This window comes from Synchiropus splendidus, chromosome 1, assembly GCF_027744825.2.
Source record: "Synchiropus splendidus isolate RoL2022-P1 chromosome 1, RoL_Sspl_1.0, whole genome shotgun sequence".
Lineage (NCBI taxonomy): Eukaryota > Metazoa > Chordata > Actinopteri > Syngnathiformes > Callionymidae > Synchiropus > Synchiropus splendidus.
The window spans coordinates 33,003,561-33,020,206 of NC_071334.1; the positions used below are offsets into that span (position 1 = coordinate 33,003,561).

Below are 16,646 nucleotides of genomic sequence, written 5' to 3' on the forward strand. Positions count from 1 at the left end.
CAGCCAAACAATGTTGCTGGTGTGCTGGCTTGGAGTGAAAAACAGCATATCTAAAAAAAAAAAAACAAAAAAAAAACAATATGCACAAAAAAATACTCATCCAGTGCACAGACGCATAAGGCTGAGCTAACTTGGGATTAATGGCAAATTAGTCACACATTGTGTACCTGTTCTAAATGTATCTGAAAGGAGGATCAAGATTCAACACAAGAGAGGCCAATAATGCTTACAACATTATGCTTTTAGCAAGTTGTTAAGCCTCTTCAGTGCCTCTTCCATGTTCTTGACAGTGTCTGTGATGTTGGGTTGTTGTAGTAAACAACATGAAGAATGGATTAGTGGTCCCTCTTGCGTTGATAAAATCTTCCTCTAAGTTAAGATAAGTTAAGAAGATTTCGAAAAGATACAAAATGTGTCATTAATTTGCCAGTAATCGCAAATGTGATACATTGAGATTCAAATTTTGATCTATTCACAACACTGGGAATATTTTCATGAAGTAATTTGTTCTGTCTATAGTTGAATGTGCTGACAACAAAAAACTCATGGAGGTCTGGACTTACAGTCACATTCAAACTTATAGAGGAGAAACACACTGATCCAACTTTGATGTAATTTCCTTAGAACAAGACCTGGACCAACTCCTGTGGTGCGGCGTGGGTCGATGTTCTCAAATAGATTCAGGTCTGGGGAACAGGTGGGCCAGTCCATAGCATCAGTGATGGGTCGATGAGGTTTCATGACACAGTGTCCAGTGTTCAGAGGCCACCAGATGGCACTGTCTGCTGTAAAATGTTTGGGCTTAAGCCACTAATTCAATAAAACCTCACATCATTTCTAAAGTAGGAGCACCGTCTAGTGGCCTCTGAAGATTAGGACGCTCTTTCTTCAACCTTGCAATACTGTTTCATGATACCTCATTGACCGATCACTTCATAGCGTCAATGTTTTTCTAACTCTCATATCGGAACCTAGTGGCAGTCAGGCTACCTCTGGCGAGCACACGAAGGGTTGTGTGGCGCTCCAAAGAAATGCCACCCCACACTATTCCTGACTCATGCTGGAGGTTGCTACAGGCAGCCGAACGTTCTCCACGGCGTCGCCAGTCTCTGTCACGTCTGTCACATGTGCTCAGTGTGAACCTGCTTTCATCTGTGAAGAGCGCAGGGCGCCAGTGGCGAATGTGCCAGTCTTGGAGTTCTCTCTGGCAAATGCCAAACGTCTTGCACGGTGTTGGGTTGACAGCATAACCTCCACCATCCTCATGGAGTCGGTTTATGTTTGAGCAGATACCTGCACATTTGTGGGTTGAAGGAGGTCATTTTGTAGAGCGCTGGGCGGGCTGCTCCTGTTCGAGCTTGGACAAAGGTGGAGGTAGCGGTCCTCCTGGGTTGTTGCCCTCCTATGGCCTCCTCCATGTCTCCTAGTGTACTGGCTTGTCTGGTACTGGCTGGTAGCATCTCTATGCTCTGGTCTCTACATTGACAGACACAGCAAATCTTCTTGCCACAGCTGGCACTGATGTTTCATCCTGGATGAGCTGCACTACCTCAGCCACTTGTGTGGGTTGTAGACTCCGTCTCATGCTACCATAAGAGTGAAAGTGCCGCCAGCAGCTGTGGTCACCACCACCACGCAGAACCACTGCTTTATTTGGGGCGTCATGCTAAACGCCCATGACTTCCACCAGATGTCTGTTCATTTGCACAACAGCATGTCAAATAGATTGACGTGAAGCTACATCGTGTTCCCTTTATTTATTTATTGTGGGGCAGAGTAGTTTAACCAATCAGGTGTCAGCTGAACCAAGCAGCACCAGACTGAACATGACTGCATTTGGACCACAACAGGTGAAGTTGTGGCCTGATTAATCTACACCAACTACCAAGGGAAATTTGTTTCTCAACCCCAGAACATTCCGTTTGTCTTCAATGTGTGATTGTCCCAGTTACACAAGAAAAGTAAAGTTAATTCGTTATGTCAATCTCACGTTATATTATATTTAATATTCGGTGCAGCTGAAAAATGACAATGCACATTTTTATTTTTGTTTATTTTTTTGTAAAAAGGGCAGATTTATTTAAAGCACTTACATAGAAAAATATGATTGATTTGAGTCAACAATAATAAATAGAGTGCCTGACTCTCTCCAGGCTCCGTCAGTACAACAGTACAATCAATATCCAGTTTCACAATACAGCAAAGGCACTCGCATTTACCACAATCAACCACGAGTCGATGTAGGCGGAGCATGAGCATGGTGGTAGCGAAAGGGCGATTCCATCTCTTTGCCACTTACTGTCAGACCTAGCAATTCAAGACCTTACACCCAAACGGACACTGGAAACCATTCATTAGTTTGTATCGTCACAAATAAATAAAGCAAAGATGTCACTCGAATGGCGCACACACACAAGGTGACTGACTCCTGTCTGCGTTGTGGTGGAGATGGACGGCAGGGGGGACATTCATGAACGATACAGGACTGTTTCTTCAAGTAAACAAATACAGTTAGGTTTACTGGTATGTTTTCATGTCCCTAATGTCCTTGAAAATGTGCCCAAAACGATGACTGAATGAAAGTTTTAAACTTTTATTTCAGTCCGGCCAGATTATTTTGGGGATTAAATAATAAATAATAACTCCTGAGTAAGACATTGGGCTTTGAATAAACTCTTTGGGATAAATGAAATCATCAGTCACGTTTGTTATTCATACTTAAAATAGTGATTCAGAAGTTCAAGGAAGGATCCCTGGTGAATTCTCAGTCTGCTGTTTGCCGCAAATGGACCCTCGTTCCCGTGTTTCGACCTGATAACTGTGGTTTTGCTAACCTTTGTCTGCTACTTTCACCTCAAAAGAAGGCCAAATGGCTGTGAGTCAGGTGAGTGTGTTTAGCACTGTCTTTTTTTTTTTTAGTTTTATGTCTATGATACTTAATCAGACAATATTTTTCTTGTGGTTGCCCCAAAACTAGAACTACCTCTAAAAGTCAACAGTGTCTTTAGTGTCGAGAGCAACACTCTCATATATCTGCATTGTGATTTTATATCTGCATTTTCAAGACCACACTCATTCTTCCCCAATACTCTTTCTACACATGATATGACAGGGAAAAAAACCATTGTGCTTAAGCACAGTTTATTAGAGTGCAGGTCAGCGTGGACGTCAGAAGAGCTTCAGAACAGAAACTGGTTAGAGTGAGGAACTGTCTGGGATGTAGCGTCACTCTCAAGGGCGGTCTCTGGTCCGACCTCATCAGAAGTTTAAAAGCCAATGAAGAATACTAGACTTTCAAAAGTAGAGGTGATGGTGCCAATATGTAAACCCATTATTAAAAGTGAACTGCTTTGGATCTCCTGGATGAAAGTGAAACATGTCAATCTCCGACGAGTCCACCATGATTGGTTGGAGGATGGATACTTTTTCTAATCCACGCTCATTCCAAATGTTGAGCTGGGGTCCAAGACTGATCCAAAAAAGGGCCCCCATGGTGCAGGCTTTCGTGTCACCCAGTCAAGAGAACACCAATGGAAGGACTCAGTCTGGTACTGTAGGTTTGTTTGGAACAGAAGCCTGTACCCTCAGTGGCCCTTGTGTGGATCAGTTTGAGACCTATGCTGTAAATGTTTGACGACTTCTGCTTATGAGTATGATATGATTTACTTTTGCTACAACATAATACCTGTTTAATTCCATAAAGTGGTTACATTTCAAGGCGACCGGCTGCAGCAGGACAACATGTCCTGGTTGTATTTAAATGAATTAAAGGGCTAGGAGGCTAAGAATGAGGCTTCCAATATTGTATATTATAAAATGTATATACTGCTTTTGGATCTCCAAATAGAAATCCCGTACTCGCTGAGCTCTTCTCATGTTGAATATGTTCCACCTGTGTCTGTTGCAATGCGACAAAGGCCTATGACAGTGATTATGACTATGGATATCTACTTTTGATCTATCAGATCAGAGTCAAAGAAGCTATGCACATGTCCAGTTTCTAAGACTAAAGGCCCATTTATGCTCCTTCACTGATCACATACTTCTATGCGTTCGATGTGTTGGTATTGCTGTTGCAGGGGGAGCAGCCAAGAGTTAAAAAAGTAAAAACGTTTGTGATAACTACAAACTCCAAAACCAACATGGCGACTGTGGAAGAAGTATTGACAATGTGGTGGTGGACGGTGGATTCATTAAATCTATCATGACTGGAGGACTGGAGAATTTCCACCATTGTTAAGTCTTTGTGACCCATGAGAGCTACGTATCGGGAAGTAACAGCAACACTGCCCCTATGTTTTATGGTCGTACTGCTCCACTTGGTCCATATCCGTAAGCTTTGTGGAAAAGTGCAGAAATATGGACGAAATAAACACACTGCAAGGACAGAAGGTTCCATCCCTATCCGTACGTAACATAAATGGGCCTTAAAACAACGGCTACACCTTTCTCAAGCAAAGGGGTGGCGGTATACGTTGGTCCCGTGTGTCATTATTGTTCTGCACTGAACAGAACATTCAACAGAACAAAGACAAAACCTATGACTTTTGTGGATGTGTTGACATGCCAGCACGGAGGCCTTGGTCGAGACAGAAGCAGGAATGACAACAAGCATGTTTGCGGTGCAACTGGATCCATCTTTCACGCACATATAGACACATCCCTGACGCCAATAGTTAATTTGTGATACCGCCAGTTAGCCTGTTCGGTGAAACAGACTCCGAAACATTTAGGACGTAAGGAAAACTGGACTCAAAAGTTGTTACCAAAGGACATGAAATCAGTTTTCATTGGGTCTTACTGACACTCTAAATAATATATTTTTTAACATCATATGGTTGTAAATTGGTAAGGCTTGTATCTTTCTGCAGTCCGACTTGAAAAGAAATGGTTACAATGGCACACATCTGTCTCCATGAGTGTCCAGATTTTCATGGTAGCGTCGAGTCCACTGGAGTCAGTCCTGATTGTCAGAACATAGGAGAATATTCTCATAAAGCTTTTCCCAGTACCTGCTCCCCAATGAATCCACTGAATATAAATCTTTCTTTGCACCTCCTGTTTTGGTCACTGGGACATACAGTTCAGTGGTGAATTCATTTGTAGGAGTGAGATTATCCCAAAAGAGCTGTAAAGCTTTACCGTTGAGTCTGCGCTCGGCGCAGGTGCAGGCCGGCTGCATCATAAGGGAATTCGTCCATCTGATAGAATGACTCCTCAGATGTTCCGATGGGCGGTAAGATACTTAAGAGCAGCGGCGCCGTACTTCCTGGACAGGTCCTGGTGGAACTCATCCTTCAGGGTGTTCAGGCAGTTGCGATAGCTGGAGCTGGAGCGAAACTTGGAGATGTCAAAGCTGGGGGCGTGAGGCATGTGGATCATGAAGGCGTTGGGTAGGACCATGAGGTCGTACTCCTGGGTAAACAGAGAGCAAGTCGTGAGTTTTTCCATTTCTTTATGTGTTCTCCATTCTCCCGCCATTTTTTAGCAGGGGATTTTACCAGTTAAAGTGGGGGAGTAAGTTCAAACCATGTTATGGTTTCAATTCAGTTTCTTGTGAGGCAATAAATTAATTCTGAATATAAACAAGACAACAATTAATCTCTACTTCAGATTTTATTTTGTTTAAATAGTATGACCAATCATTGTTCCACTTTCTGCCTTGGAACCCTAAGCTGGAGCCTCGGACAGGTCTGGTGCTATATATACCAAGAAACATCCAATGATAGCCGTGATGAAAGCTCCAGATTGTCACTCCTCTACACGCATCCTAACCCCAACCCTAATACACAGCACTGTAAACAATTGAAACACCTGAGCATCAACGTTCAACACATGACTGTTTGTTGTTGGTGGCATGTTTACCTGTGCATCTAGCTCCATGATATGTGAAACCTTGTTCCAGCCAAAACCCACAAAGCGTTGGTCGTACTCTGGACAGTCCCGCCGTACCACTACGTAAGGTTCAAAGTCTGGCTCCCACTCCACCTTGTACGGTGTGGTGGCTGTTCTCCATTTGGCATAGTTGGTGGGGGCGTGACCTTTGGGCCACACATGATACCTGGAACATTGAAGCAAAAGTCAGGACAAGGATACACTCAGGTTGAAATGAATGTGATCACAAAGCTTCTCTGTTGTGAGTTGTTCAGTCTCTGAATTCATTTACGCTGCAGTCGACAAGTAACAAACCAGAGTCTTAGTAGCGGCGATGCCATACCTGAAGGTGTACAGAGTTCCCATGTCCAGCATGGAAAGCAGCTCTGCTTTGGATTTCGGGAAGGACAGACGATAACGCAGTGTCTCAAATGCTGGAACCACCAGAGCTTTCTTGGTGTGAGCCATGTCCAACTGAACCACAGATTTCCTGCCGCAAGACAACCAGATGAAGGACTTTCTCATTTGGAATTTTTCACAGGCTCAGTGATTCACTACTGTGCAATAAATTTCCATTCGTCACTTCTGTTCATGCCTTACCTGAGATAATCATAGAGTCCATACATGGGCAGGAAATCCACGTCAGTCAGGAACATGTATGGCGTATTGATGTTCTTCATGGCCACGTTTCTAACCAGGTTGACTGGGTAGAACTGCCCCTCTTTGTAGACAATATGGTAACCTACATTTTTGCGGTTTTTAAGGACCTCTGAGGCCTGTGCGTAGCGGAGGAATTGCTGTGCCTCCGCATCAGACATGTATAGGGCCAAGCTGATGGGGCCCTCCCAGTGTTTACAAATAGCCTCTAACATCTGCAGCCTGTTGGTGGAAATATGGAGTGTGATATTTGTATTTCAGTTTCCAACAGATTCATCAAAGAGCTCTGCATCACGCTTAGATGTTGTACTCACCTGTCCATGGACAGCTGAGCCACCAGAGTGATGTCATTGTCGTCCTCGGTGGGCAGATATTCATACTGAAGGAAGTAGAGATGCACTCTGTGTTTGGTTAGACGCTCACGGCGAAAGTCGTAACACTGATCGTCTTCGTCCAGATCCTCCAGGGCGACCTGCAGCTACGTGGCCAGCGACATGCAAAATTCATCATCCAATATAACCTCACAGTGTCACGCGTTTCATGTCGACTCATCTACCTCGGCATCTACCTCAGTGTTCTCTGGACTGGCCTGGCTTGGACAGCCAAAAAGTTCCCGCCTCAGCAAGTTTCCATCATACTCCAGAAAGGTCAGATAGAGGTTCCGAAAAAACTCCACATGCTTGTTCTTGACTCTGAGTTTCTTTGGAGAGTTCCAATGGATGACCTGAAATAACCGTGTTTTAGAGTTCAAATTACAATCTATATCATAAACAAACATTTTATTGGCGAGCAAATTTTCCTGCAGCCGCTATCAAATCTCTTGTGTGCGATTGTGTGTGCACGCTCACCTTGAGGTCAGACACCTCTGTGTAGCACTGTTCGGAGCGCGTGTGATCTGAGAGTTGCACATTCCAGAAGCAGGGCAACTGGTGAACCAGAACTGGGTTCTGCTTAATAAAGGCATTGAAGATGTCCTGCACAGAGCAATGGCTGTATTTTAGTTCACTAGAGAAGAAAGACCGATGTGTGCATATGTCAAGCACTCTGTGTGCAGCACTTTTAAAGGCTCTTTATAAGTGGTACTTCCCCAGAAAAGCTCGAGGTCTCTGGGGAAAGTAAAGCCTGGGTGCAATCCAACTTAAGCGGTGTAATAGGTAGAAGCTCAATGGTAAAATCACGTTCTATAATTTATACTTAGATAATAAATAAAATCCCAATTTGTAAGAACATGACAAATACTATCAGCATGATGTTTCCTTCATTTCACTGTCATCGTACTTAATAAAAATATCACATTCAGGCAGCTGTGTTTCACAGACTCCCTGGTGAGGGAATATATGTGACTTAAATAAAGCAAAGTTGTTTGGAATACTTTCTTTAGAACCTCAACTTCAATTCCTCAGACCGAGCTGAGGCCACATTGTAAATACTTTACCTGGTCAGCCAGAGAGGTACTCAGCATGCTCATGAGCTCTCTCTCTGCCGTCAAACGCCACATCTGCTCCCAGCCGATCTTCCGCAACCGCTCCAGATAGAGAAGAATGACGCCTGCCAGAAAGAGCAGAAACACAGTCATTGTGTCTCAGTGACAGCGTGGACACACTTTAACATCGCGGAAACAGGCAGCATGTCCTCACCCGTGTTGAAGCCTCGTCCCAGGGCTGGCCAGGGTTTGTGGTTTTTCCATAAGTTCCCCAAATACCAATCGCTCTGATTCTCCACAAGACCAATCACTTGTTTGTCTGTAAGAGAAGCAGCATTCACATGAAGGACTGCGGGGCCGCGGCTCCTTGAAGGAAGGGGTCTCTAGCTTAGTTGACAGTGGGGGTCGCCAGAAGGAAAGCCCTAGTGAGACTGGACTGCAGACTAACTGGGGGATTTCATTCACTCTTAAGTTGGAGGTACATCATGTAAATGACACCAACAGAAGAAGAGAAAAACATCAGGACCACATTATAGTCAACATCATCAAGGTAGCGCACTTGGTTATAGATGTTCATCTGTCAGGGCATTGCCAGAATGTTTGGTCTCACTGGCATCTCTGTTTATTTTCTTTCTCTACGGATGTCGTCTAATCTTATAGGGGCAACATTTGGTGACATTATTGGTATCTGAGTGTTTTGCTGGTTTTGCACCGTGAAAAACGTTGCTTGCTCTTCCTACCTGGCCAACCTGCAATGTCTATTGTATAGGATGAAAGCAGCTTGTATGTTATCCATTTGGCTTCTGTTACGCAAGGCTAAATTTTGGACTTTGGTTTGTATCCCCTGCTTTAGGTGCTGAAACACTTCTTCTTGAGTATGTAAGTATGTTCTTACATACTCAAGACAAGAATGCGAAATGCATTTTTGTTAATCTGGACATGAACTTTTGTCCTCTGTGAAGACCTCATTTAGCAACTAAACACATGAACGCATCATCCACACGCATTCAAGATACGTCAGTTAGTGCTTTACCCTAGCGTGAGATAGAAATGAAGAAAAGCACTGAAAGCAAACTGACACCTTGCATGTGCTCCCACGGACCTTTACGTGTAAAAGAAACACAGTCCTTATTTGTTTCAAGCAGTAAACGTAAGTAGCTTGATATACGGTGGCCTGCAGTGGACAAAAAGGCTCACTACAGAGGGATTCAGGAGAACGGATACATGCAATGTTTTTCTTTATCCGTTGTCCTATGTCACTTATCGTACCCAAATCTAAGAGGAAAAAAAACCCCTCCATAATCATCGCCCCCCACTTCTCAAAACAAAGTGATGCTCTTGCTGTTAACAGCAGAATGATAACTGCACAAACATCAGTCATGTGTAGTCATCAGACTCTCATGGCTTAATAAAGATTGACCGCTCATATGGTTGGCTGCGTCATCGACTTGACAAATATAATGCAACAGTGACGCATGAATGAATCATCATACCATTAAACTTTCTAAAGATGCCCCACAGCTCAGCGATGTCGGTGGCGAAGGTGATGTCAGTGTCCAAGACGATGACCTTTGTCAGGTCGGAGGGCAGCGCTTTTGTTAGCGTCAGCTTCATCAAGCCGTAAATCCCTGAGTAGTGCTTGTTGGGAATCCATGAGACCTCTGTCTGCGAGACAAGGGGAAAACCAGTTATGAGTGCCGACTGAAAGTCGCAATAGTGCAAAAACCGTCGGCTCACATTGTGCATTCAGTGTACGCGTTCACACACCCTGCATTCTGCACATTTTGGCAATAGCTCTGTGTTTTTTATTCCTCGCATCTTAATCTGCAAACAGTGCGTGCTAATTAATTTTCCTGCTTTGTGTAATTGGATCTGCATCAGTGCATCATAGGCAAACATAATCCGCTTAAATTCTCTGCTGTTTTCCTCCAGATTAATGTGAGTCGATGGAAAAGGAAGCGAGTCGCTGCAGGTCGTAGCTTCCGACAGCACAAAAGACTCATTGTTCAGCACAAAGACGGGCATGAGGGAGGAGAAAACACACACACACACACAGCAGATACACCTCGTTCTTTACATTCCCATCACCCTGAGCGCACATTCATCAACCCAAAGTCAAATAAATTATGAGCTTGTGTTGTGCTGAAGTGACACTTGACTTGAGAGAGAAGTCAATCAAGCGAAGTGAAACCCTCCCGACTCCCACACAGGCACTTGAGTGAGCTGAGTAAACGAAAGGAGGTTTATAGAGAACCTTCTCGTGGCGCCTTATTGACACGGTCAGAAACATTTTCTGAACTGGCCATCACAGCTGTGTGGTCACATATCGATATTCTTCACAGAAAAAGAAAGCAGCTCTTCCTTATATGTAGTGATGGATAGATGAGGTGTCATGAAACAGTACTGCAAAGTTGATGAAACAGTGCCCTCATTTTCAGGGGCCACTAGATGGCACTCTTGGTTTAGAAATGATGCGAGGTTTCATTGAATTAGTGGTTCCAACATTTTACAGTAGACAGCGCCATCTGGTGGCCTCTGAAAATCAGGGCACTGTTTCATGAAGCCTCACTTACCGGTCACTACCTATAGGGATTTTCACCCAACATGATTGTTCAACAATTAATTACTACATATTTAAGTATCTTCACTAGCATTTGAAATGTTTGCTATTGTTGACTTCTCCTGTTATTTTGCTGGAAGATACACACCAGCTTATACGTAACGTCCTCTGCAGCTCATAAGGCAGATTCCTCAAGTCTGATGTGAAATAAAGCCCAGCTGAAGGCAATTCATTCAACAAGGTTTTAAACTCCATTATGTATTAAGTCTAAAGAATGAGAAAATCTTTAACCTTCGGTAAAAGGAAAAAACTTGGCTGCCATGGCAACAGTTCATCTTTGTACAGGACTGTTTCCACACAAACCACAGCTTTTTCAGAGTGAAGCGATTTCATTGATTCTGATGTTTGACTTTGCTTTATATCTGCTTTGCACTGTTAGTTTCAAGAGTCTGGACCCTGAAAAACTCAACGCCACTCAGCTGTGCAAGCTAAAAAAAAGGTACGGAAACACAAACACAGCAAATCGTACCTTCAGTTCCTCGGCGTCATAGAAGCTGACCTGCACTGACGGGACCATCCAAGACTGAAACAAGGAGCTCAGGATCTGATGGGCCACAGTATCTGTGATGAAGTGGAAGTGAAGGGGGTTTCTCCTAAAAGCGAAAATGACAGCGGCTCATATGTTTTTGTAACAGTCATGACACAGATGATCAAGGTTTTTAAAGGAAAAATACATTTACGTCACACTATCTTCCAGATTCTTTATAAACAGGGGGGATGCTATGCTAATATTTAAAGTTTTAATTAAGCTAATATATTTCACTCCAAATTATGGTATTTTACAGTAGTTGTAGTAGTAGTACAATTTACTCATGAGTGAGTCGAGTAGATGAGGTATCATGAAACAGTGCCCTAATTTTCTGAGGCCACCAGATGGTGCTCTTCATTTAGAAATGATGTGGGTTTTCATTGAATTAGTGGTCAAAACATCTTACAGCAGACAGTATATTCAAACTACACTTCACAAAAACATTTAGCCCCATGCTACAACACGGCCACTCACCTGTGAAAGAGCACTGACTTCACCAGAGTGACCACATCCCTGCTGGCGTTGTGTCCGGCGCAAACACAGGCCACATGGATCATCTGTTAACATCAAAAATTATAAATGTTTATTGTCAAAATCCATCTCAGTTAAGGGTTGTCCCCCTCCTCCACTGCTGCATCTGTCCATTGTGGTCATTTTTCATTCCCCAAATCCTTGTCCCGATGAGCTTTTCATGAAGACGCCACGTATCAGATCTTTAAATAATCCCCTACATTTTTGTCAAGTGTACGGGTGGGAAGATTAGCGCCTCAAATATTCATGATTTTACTTTCCAGCAACTGAGACTTTGAAAAGTTCCAAAATCAAAGACGAGATGTACTTCAAAGAGTGAGGTTGTCGCTGGGATTTTTGGTCGCCGTCAGATGTGCGGAGGTTGGTGGCACATTTGCAGGAAAACAGAAATAAATCCCTTCAAACATGTAATCTTCCACACAAGGTTACAGAGGAAGGCCGCCTAACGCACTGACTTTTTTGTCACTGGTACTGGATATTTGTTCATCAAGGTTTATATTTTTACATGAAAGTCAGCTGGTTTCCATTTTTTTTAACATTCTAAAATGTTTAGAAACAGAGAAATCACCACATTAAAATCAACAAGAATTATTATAATATAATAAAAATATAACACAAGTTATGCAGTATTTAAGCATTTCATTTTTTTGTAAAAAAAAAAACTTTCTGTTCAGAGATTACTGAAAACTTTGAATGTGACTTTGCTCACTTCACACTTCTGGACGGTGGGCGATCTTGGACAATCCGTATGGTTGTTCTTCTCCTCTGCTGTTGTGTCCCCATCCTCCGCTGCCGTGTCTGCAGATGCCCCCCACTGTTGGTTACCATAGCTACCATCTGGAGTCTGGGCAGCAGCACCCTGAGATCGACTGAGTTGTAGCCTGATCTGTCGGTTCTCCTCCTCCACCTCTCGGACCCGAGACTCGAGGACGGCTCGCTCCTGGACCTGAGACGCTGGTGTCTCTGCCAAACACGGAGGGAGGAGTAAGGCGCGGCCATCTGCGGAGGGACGTAATCATAAGCGACGGATTAATGATCCGCTTTTGTGTGGTCTAAAACTGACCTCACGATTTTGTCAACTTCTTTTCATTCTCTTCACTTCAACTTCTCAAATATGATCAGTATCATTATGCAGTTATAACATATAACATTTCTAATATGCTGTCAATACCATGCTCCTTGGCAATTTTACTCACTTGACAAATAATCTCTTCAACACCTGTGTTTTGTTCAGCCAAAGACTGAAGCTCTGATGGCTGGCAACACATTATGGCCTATACTAGTGATGCGTCCATGAGGTCTCACGACGCAGTGTCCTGATTTCCAGTGGCCACCAGATGGCACTGTCAGGAATAAAACATTTAGGCTTGAACAGGTAATGCAATGAAACCTCACGTCATTTCAAAACCAAGATTTCTACACTCAGTTGGCACTAATGGGGGTCAGTATGAGCACCTCCAAAGTCACCTCACCTTATTTCCAACTCATTATAATGAGACAAAAATGAAATATTTTTTTGTAAATTTCATCAAAACCTTTCTTTTTGCTCCACATATATTGAACAACGGTGAGCCACGTCGCCTCTCACCATTGCTATTTCTTCCTCTGACAACTGATGTCACCTCATGACACAGCTTAACTTGTTATTCAAAGTGACTTACAATGGAGTGTATATATATAGCAAAATAGACTTTGCACAAGGGCACACGGGTTACTGGACCTGAACCCTAATTAGCCTCTCCGGGATGCAAGATCCCTGGTCTTCAGCGCCAAAAATATCTTGAATACATGACGGCTAAAAAAGGTGGTGATCAGCGGGGAGCCAAGGAGAAATAAACTGCTTCATTCACTCACTGGAACAGAATTGAAACATGCCTTGCTATAAGGTTTCAGCCTTATATATCTGCAGGTCAAAGCTCCCTAGATCAGGATCAGATAGAGAGACAGGCCTTGGATGGTACGTTACTTTTCACGCAAATAAGTTTAGACCGAATGACTGTTCAGAATCGGAACTCACTCTCCAGGTTTCCGGCGAAAAGGTAGAGCCAGGTGAGCAGCACGACGGCAGACAGGGATGCCACCAGTAACTTCAGCCTCCCGCGACAGAGCAGGTTCATGTTGGGACGTGGGCACCAAGGCTCTGAGGGTCAGGGGTCAGGGGAGATGTGGGAATAAAGGGGTCTCAGGAAGTCAGCCTCATTTCTCATCTAGAAAGAGACAGACAGATGCAAGTTGTTTAATTCATAGTCAACTGTTACTCACTAACCACAAAGAAAGGAACACAACAAAAATCCATGCAGGTGCAGTTATATTATTGTTTGCTGCGAGAGAAAAAAAACTTCTCGAGTGATTGTACTTGGTACTAATTTACTTTCCGGGTTGCGGGTGCCCTTCTGGGGTCATAGTTAAGGGATGGGTTTTTCGAAATGTTTTCCTTTTTGGGGTTGTGCTTTCGTGATCCTTTAAATGAACAGTTTTCAGGTTTCAGATGTTGTCAAACATCACTTCATACACTTCATTGTTTACTTTTGGTCCCTAGACAGAATCAAAGATTTCCGGGTACTTATGACAGTGTCAGGTAGGGACACGTGTTGTGCCCTAAGGCGTCTAGACCGGTGTAGGTTCCAAACACGTCCGCTTGTGAAATGTTCCTGCGACTGGGTGATAACGTCACAATTGGCTCTTGCAATCACTTTGTGTGTAAACTGAACTTCAGTTGACAGTGTTTGATGACACTGTTTTTTAAAAATGATTTCAGCACACCTCTGTGGATACAGTCCATTCTTTCAACAGCCTTGGCATGGAAATATGCTAAGCCAATACATGAGTCACTCCTTGAGGGAACATTCATTTCCGACGTGCATGGTGTGCACCACCGTCTTAAGTCCAAAGAAAAGACATATGACATGAGCTAGCAAGAGGTTCATCCTATCATGCGCCTAAGACTGGGATTAACTTTCACACTGTGATCTTAAAGTGTGAAACATTTTTGGAGTTGTCATGTTTTCCAAACTGCCCTCAGGAACTGCTTCTCTTTATTGTGGTGGGAACTAGACACAAAAGTCAGCATCACACTCCACATTATGTCACACTTGTGTCATTCATGAGTCTGTGCCTGGTGCAGTTATAATTAGCACATAATGAAATTTGTGCCGATGTTGCAGCCAACACAGAGGACATTGAGTGACAGTTGTTTATTAAATATGCAACAGTAGAATTTGCTGATGCTTGAAAAAATCGGTATTGGAACCGGAGGAATGGTAGCAGGCACCTGAGCCTCGTCTCCCACCCTGCAAATGATCTTATATTATTTCAGGAAGCATAAAAAGCCAACGACCTGCAGTTCCTTTCAAACATGGAAGGCTGTCCATCAACAGCTTCTGTGAGATTATAATTCCACTTTCATTAGACCGAGAGCAGATTGCAGAGATCGCATGCTGGAAGATCACAAACAGGCAACTTTCCATCCACAAGTTTCCATCTGTTTCTGCTGAGTGGAGGAAAACTCATTTGGAAGAGACTATGGACAGTTTGTCTGATGACTAAAAGTGTGACGTTGTGCCTTGTCTGCCCACCACCCAGCCCTGTTACTACTACACTGACAGACATTTTTGGCAAAGCTGCTTGCCGACACCACGGTGACTCATCTGCTATTATGGGGTCACTGGCGAGAGAAAAGAAGATTTGCTTGCTAGAAGAGGGAATGATTGATCCTGTCACCTTTTTTGTGCTGGACAATGTCAGAAGCTGTGGTCAAGGTTGAAGCTTATTCTGTAGTCTCCGTCCAACTCATCTTCGAAGCGGGTTTTCCACCCTATGACCCTGGTTAATGCCAGGTTAATATGTGAGGTGGATTTTGGTCGCAGGATATAGGCGATGGACAACACAACCAAATGGACCTGGCATTAATGATTTGCATACTGATCGGACTACAGAGCTCACCAGAATATTAATATTATTACATTTAAGAAGGGAAATAGATCTTGTTTATACATAAGCCGCATCTGTCTATAAGCCACGGGTGCATTGGTGCTGTATATGCGCTGTAGAAAGGTCAGTGGTGCTTAAAAATGCAGGGTCACTTCTAAACTAGTTTTGAAAACAGCATCCAGCGTCGAGACTGACTCATGAAAGAAACTCTGAACGTGAATCATGAACTCCTCACATCTTTTATTCACATTTAAGCGCTCAAAATGTGCCGTGTCCCGACACCACAGTCGGTCTCAGCTACTGCTTCTCGTCTCAGGTCCTCCAGGCTCTGTTGGTGGATATGCAAACATGCAGGCGAAACCAACACATTTTGAGTGCTTTATGGTCAATAAGAGGGCTGTGATTTCAGCGATTTTCATGTGACCAAGCTCAATATTTTGGCAGCATGGCGCTCTTTAGCCTGTAAAAATCCATATATTGGCCGCGCCATTGTATAATATTCAAACCGCAGAAAAAAGATATTACAGTATTTAGCCACACCACTGACCGTTTAAAAGAGCTTGGGTTGAACAGTGGGAAAATCTGGGACTCTTTGCTTGACTGATAAACACCTGCTTTTATAGATGGACGATTTACATTATTTATTCACCAATGATGGATTGTTATTGTTTCCATGCTGTTGTAGGTGCATGTCATTCTCATATGAGAAAAGATTCAAGTTTTATTCGAGGTTTTGCTGAAAATGTAAATGCACTTGATTCATAAACATCTGCTTTTGTGATGTTGGATTTCCTCTGCCAAGGAGGTGAGGGGCCATTTTTATGTCAAGTAACTGAAAAATGGACGGATGGATGTCAATGAAGTGTTCAAATGTGTCAACAATGGGACAAGGACAGATGATTAAATATCTTCATCTGGAGCCACAATTCCACTATAGATTTAACACTGTCTTTGGTGTCGAGGTGCAGCAGGATCTCAAACAACCCTTGAACCCATGGTTATCAGTGACATTTGGGATTTCAGAAAAATAAAATGGGGTAATAATAGGCATAATGTTACACTACAGTACATCTGAGTAAACA

General features: G+C 43.3%; 1 protein-coding gene across 4 annotated transcripts in view; it reads right to left on the bottom strand.

Annotated features, from left to right (window-relative positions):
* Positions 1 to 2,060: 2,060 nt before the first annotated feature.
* The window catches only part of large2 (LARGE xylosyl- and glucuronyltransferase 2), a 42,196-nt gene continuing 27,610 nt past the window's right edge, over positions 2,061 to 16,646 (bottom strand). For 2 of the 4 annotated variants that reach the window (XM_053854030.1, XM_053854029.1), the window contains exons 3-16: positions 13,652 to 13,841; positions 12,344 to 12,633; positions 11,578 to 11,660; positions 11,044 to 11,167; positions 9,448 to 9,619; positions 8,169 to 8,273; positions 7,967 to 8,079; positions 7,380 to 7,505; positions 7,088 to 7,255; positions 6,846 to 7,009; positions 6,475 to 6,753; positions 6,218 to 6,364; positions 5,866 to 6,061; positions 2,061 to 5,415 (exon numbers count right to left, since the gene is read on the bottom strand). In XM_053854030.1, coding sequence (XP_053710005.1) covers positions 5,218 to 5,415; positions 5,866 to 6,061; positions 6,218 to 6,364; positions 6,475 to 6,753; positions 6,846 to 7,009; positions 7,088 to 7,255; positions 7,380 to 7,505; positions 7,967 to 8,079; positions 8,169 to 8,273; positions 9,448 to 9,619; positions 11,044 to 11,167; positions 11,578 to 11,660; positions 12,344 to 12,633; positions 13,652 to 13,751 — 2,265 coding nt within the window. In that variant the 5' untranslated portion in view covers positions 13,752 to 13,841 and the 3' untranslated portion in view covers positions 2,061 to 5,217. The remainder of the gene's footprint in view (positions 5,416 to 5,865; positions 6,062 to 6,217; positions 6,365 to 6,474; positions 6,754 to 6,845; positions 7,010 to 7,087; positions 7,256 to 7,379; positions 7,506 to 7,966; positions 8,080 to 8,168; positions 8,274 to 9,447; positions 9,620 to 11,043; positions 11,168 to 11,577; positions 11,661 to 12,343; positions 12,634 to 13,651; positions 13,842 to 16,646) is intronic. The other 2 variants (XM_053854032.1, XM_053854031.1) reach the window with 2 other exon arrangements.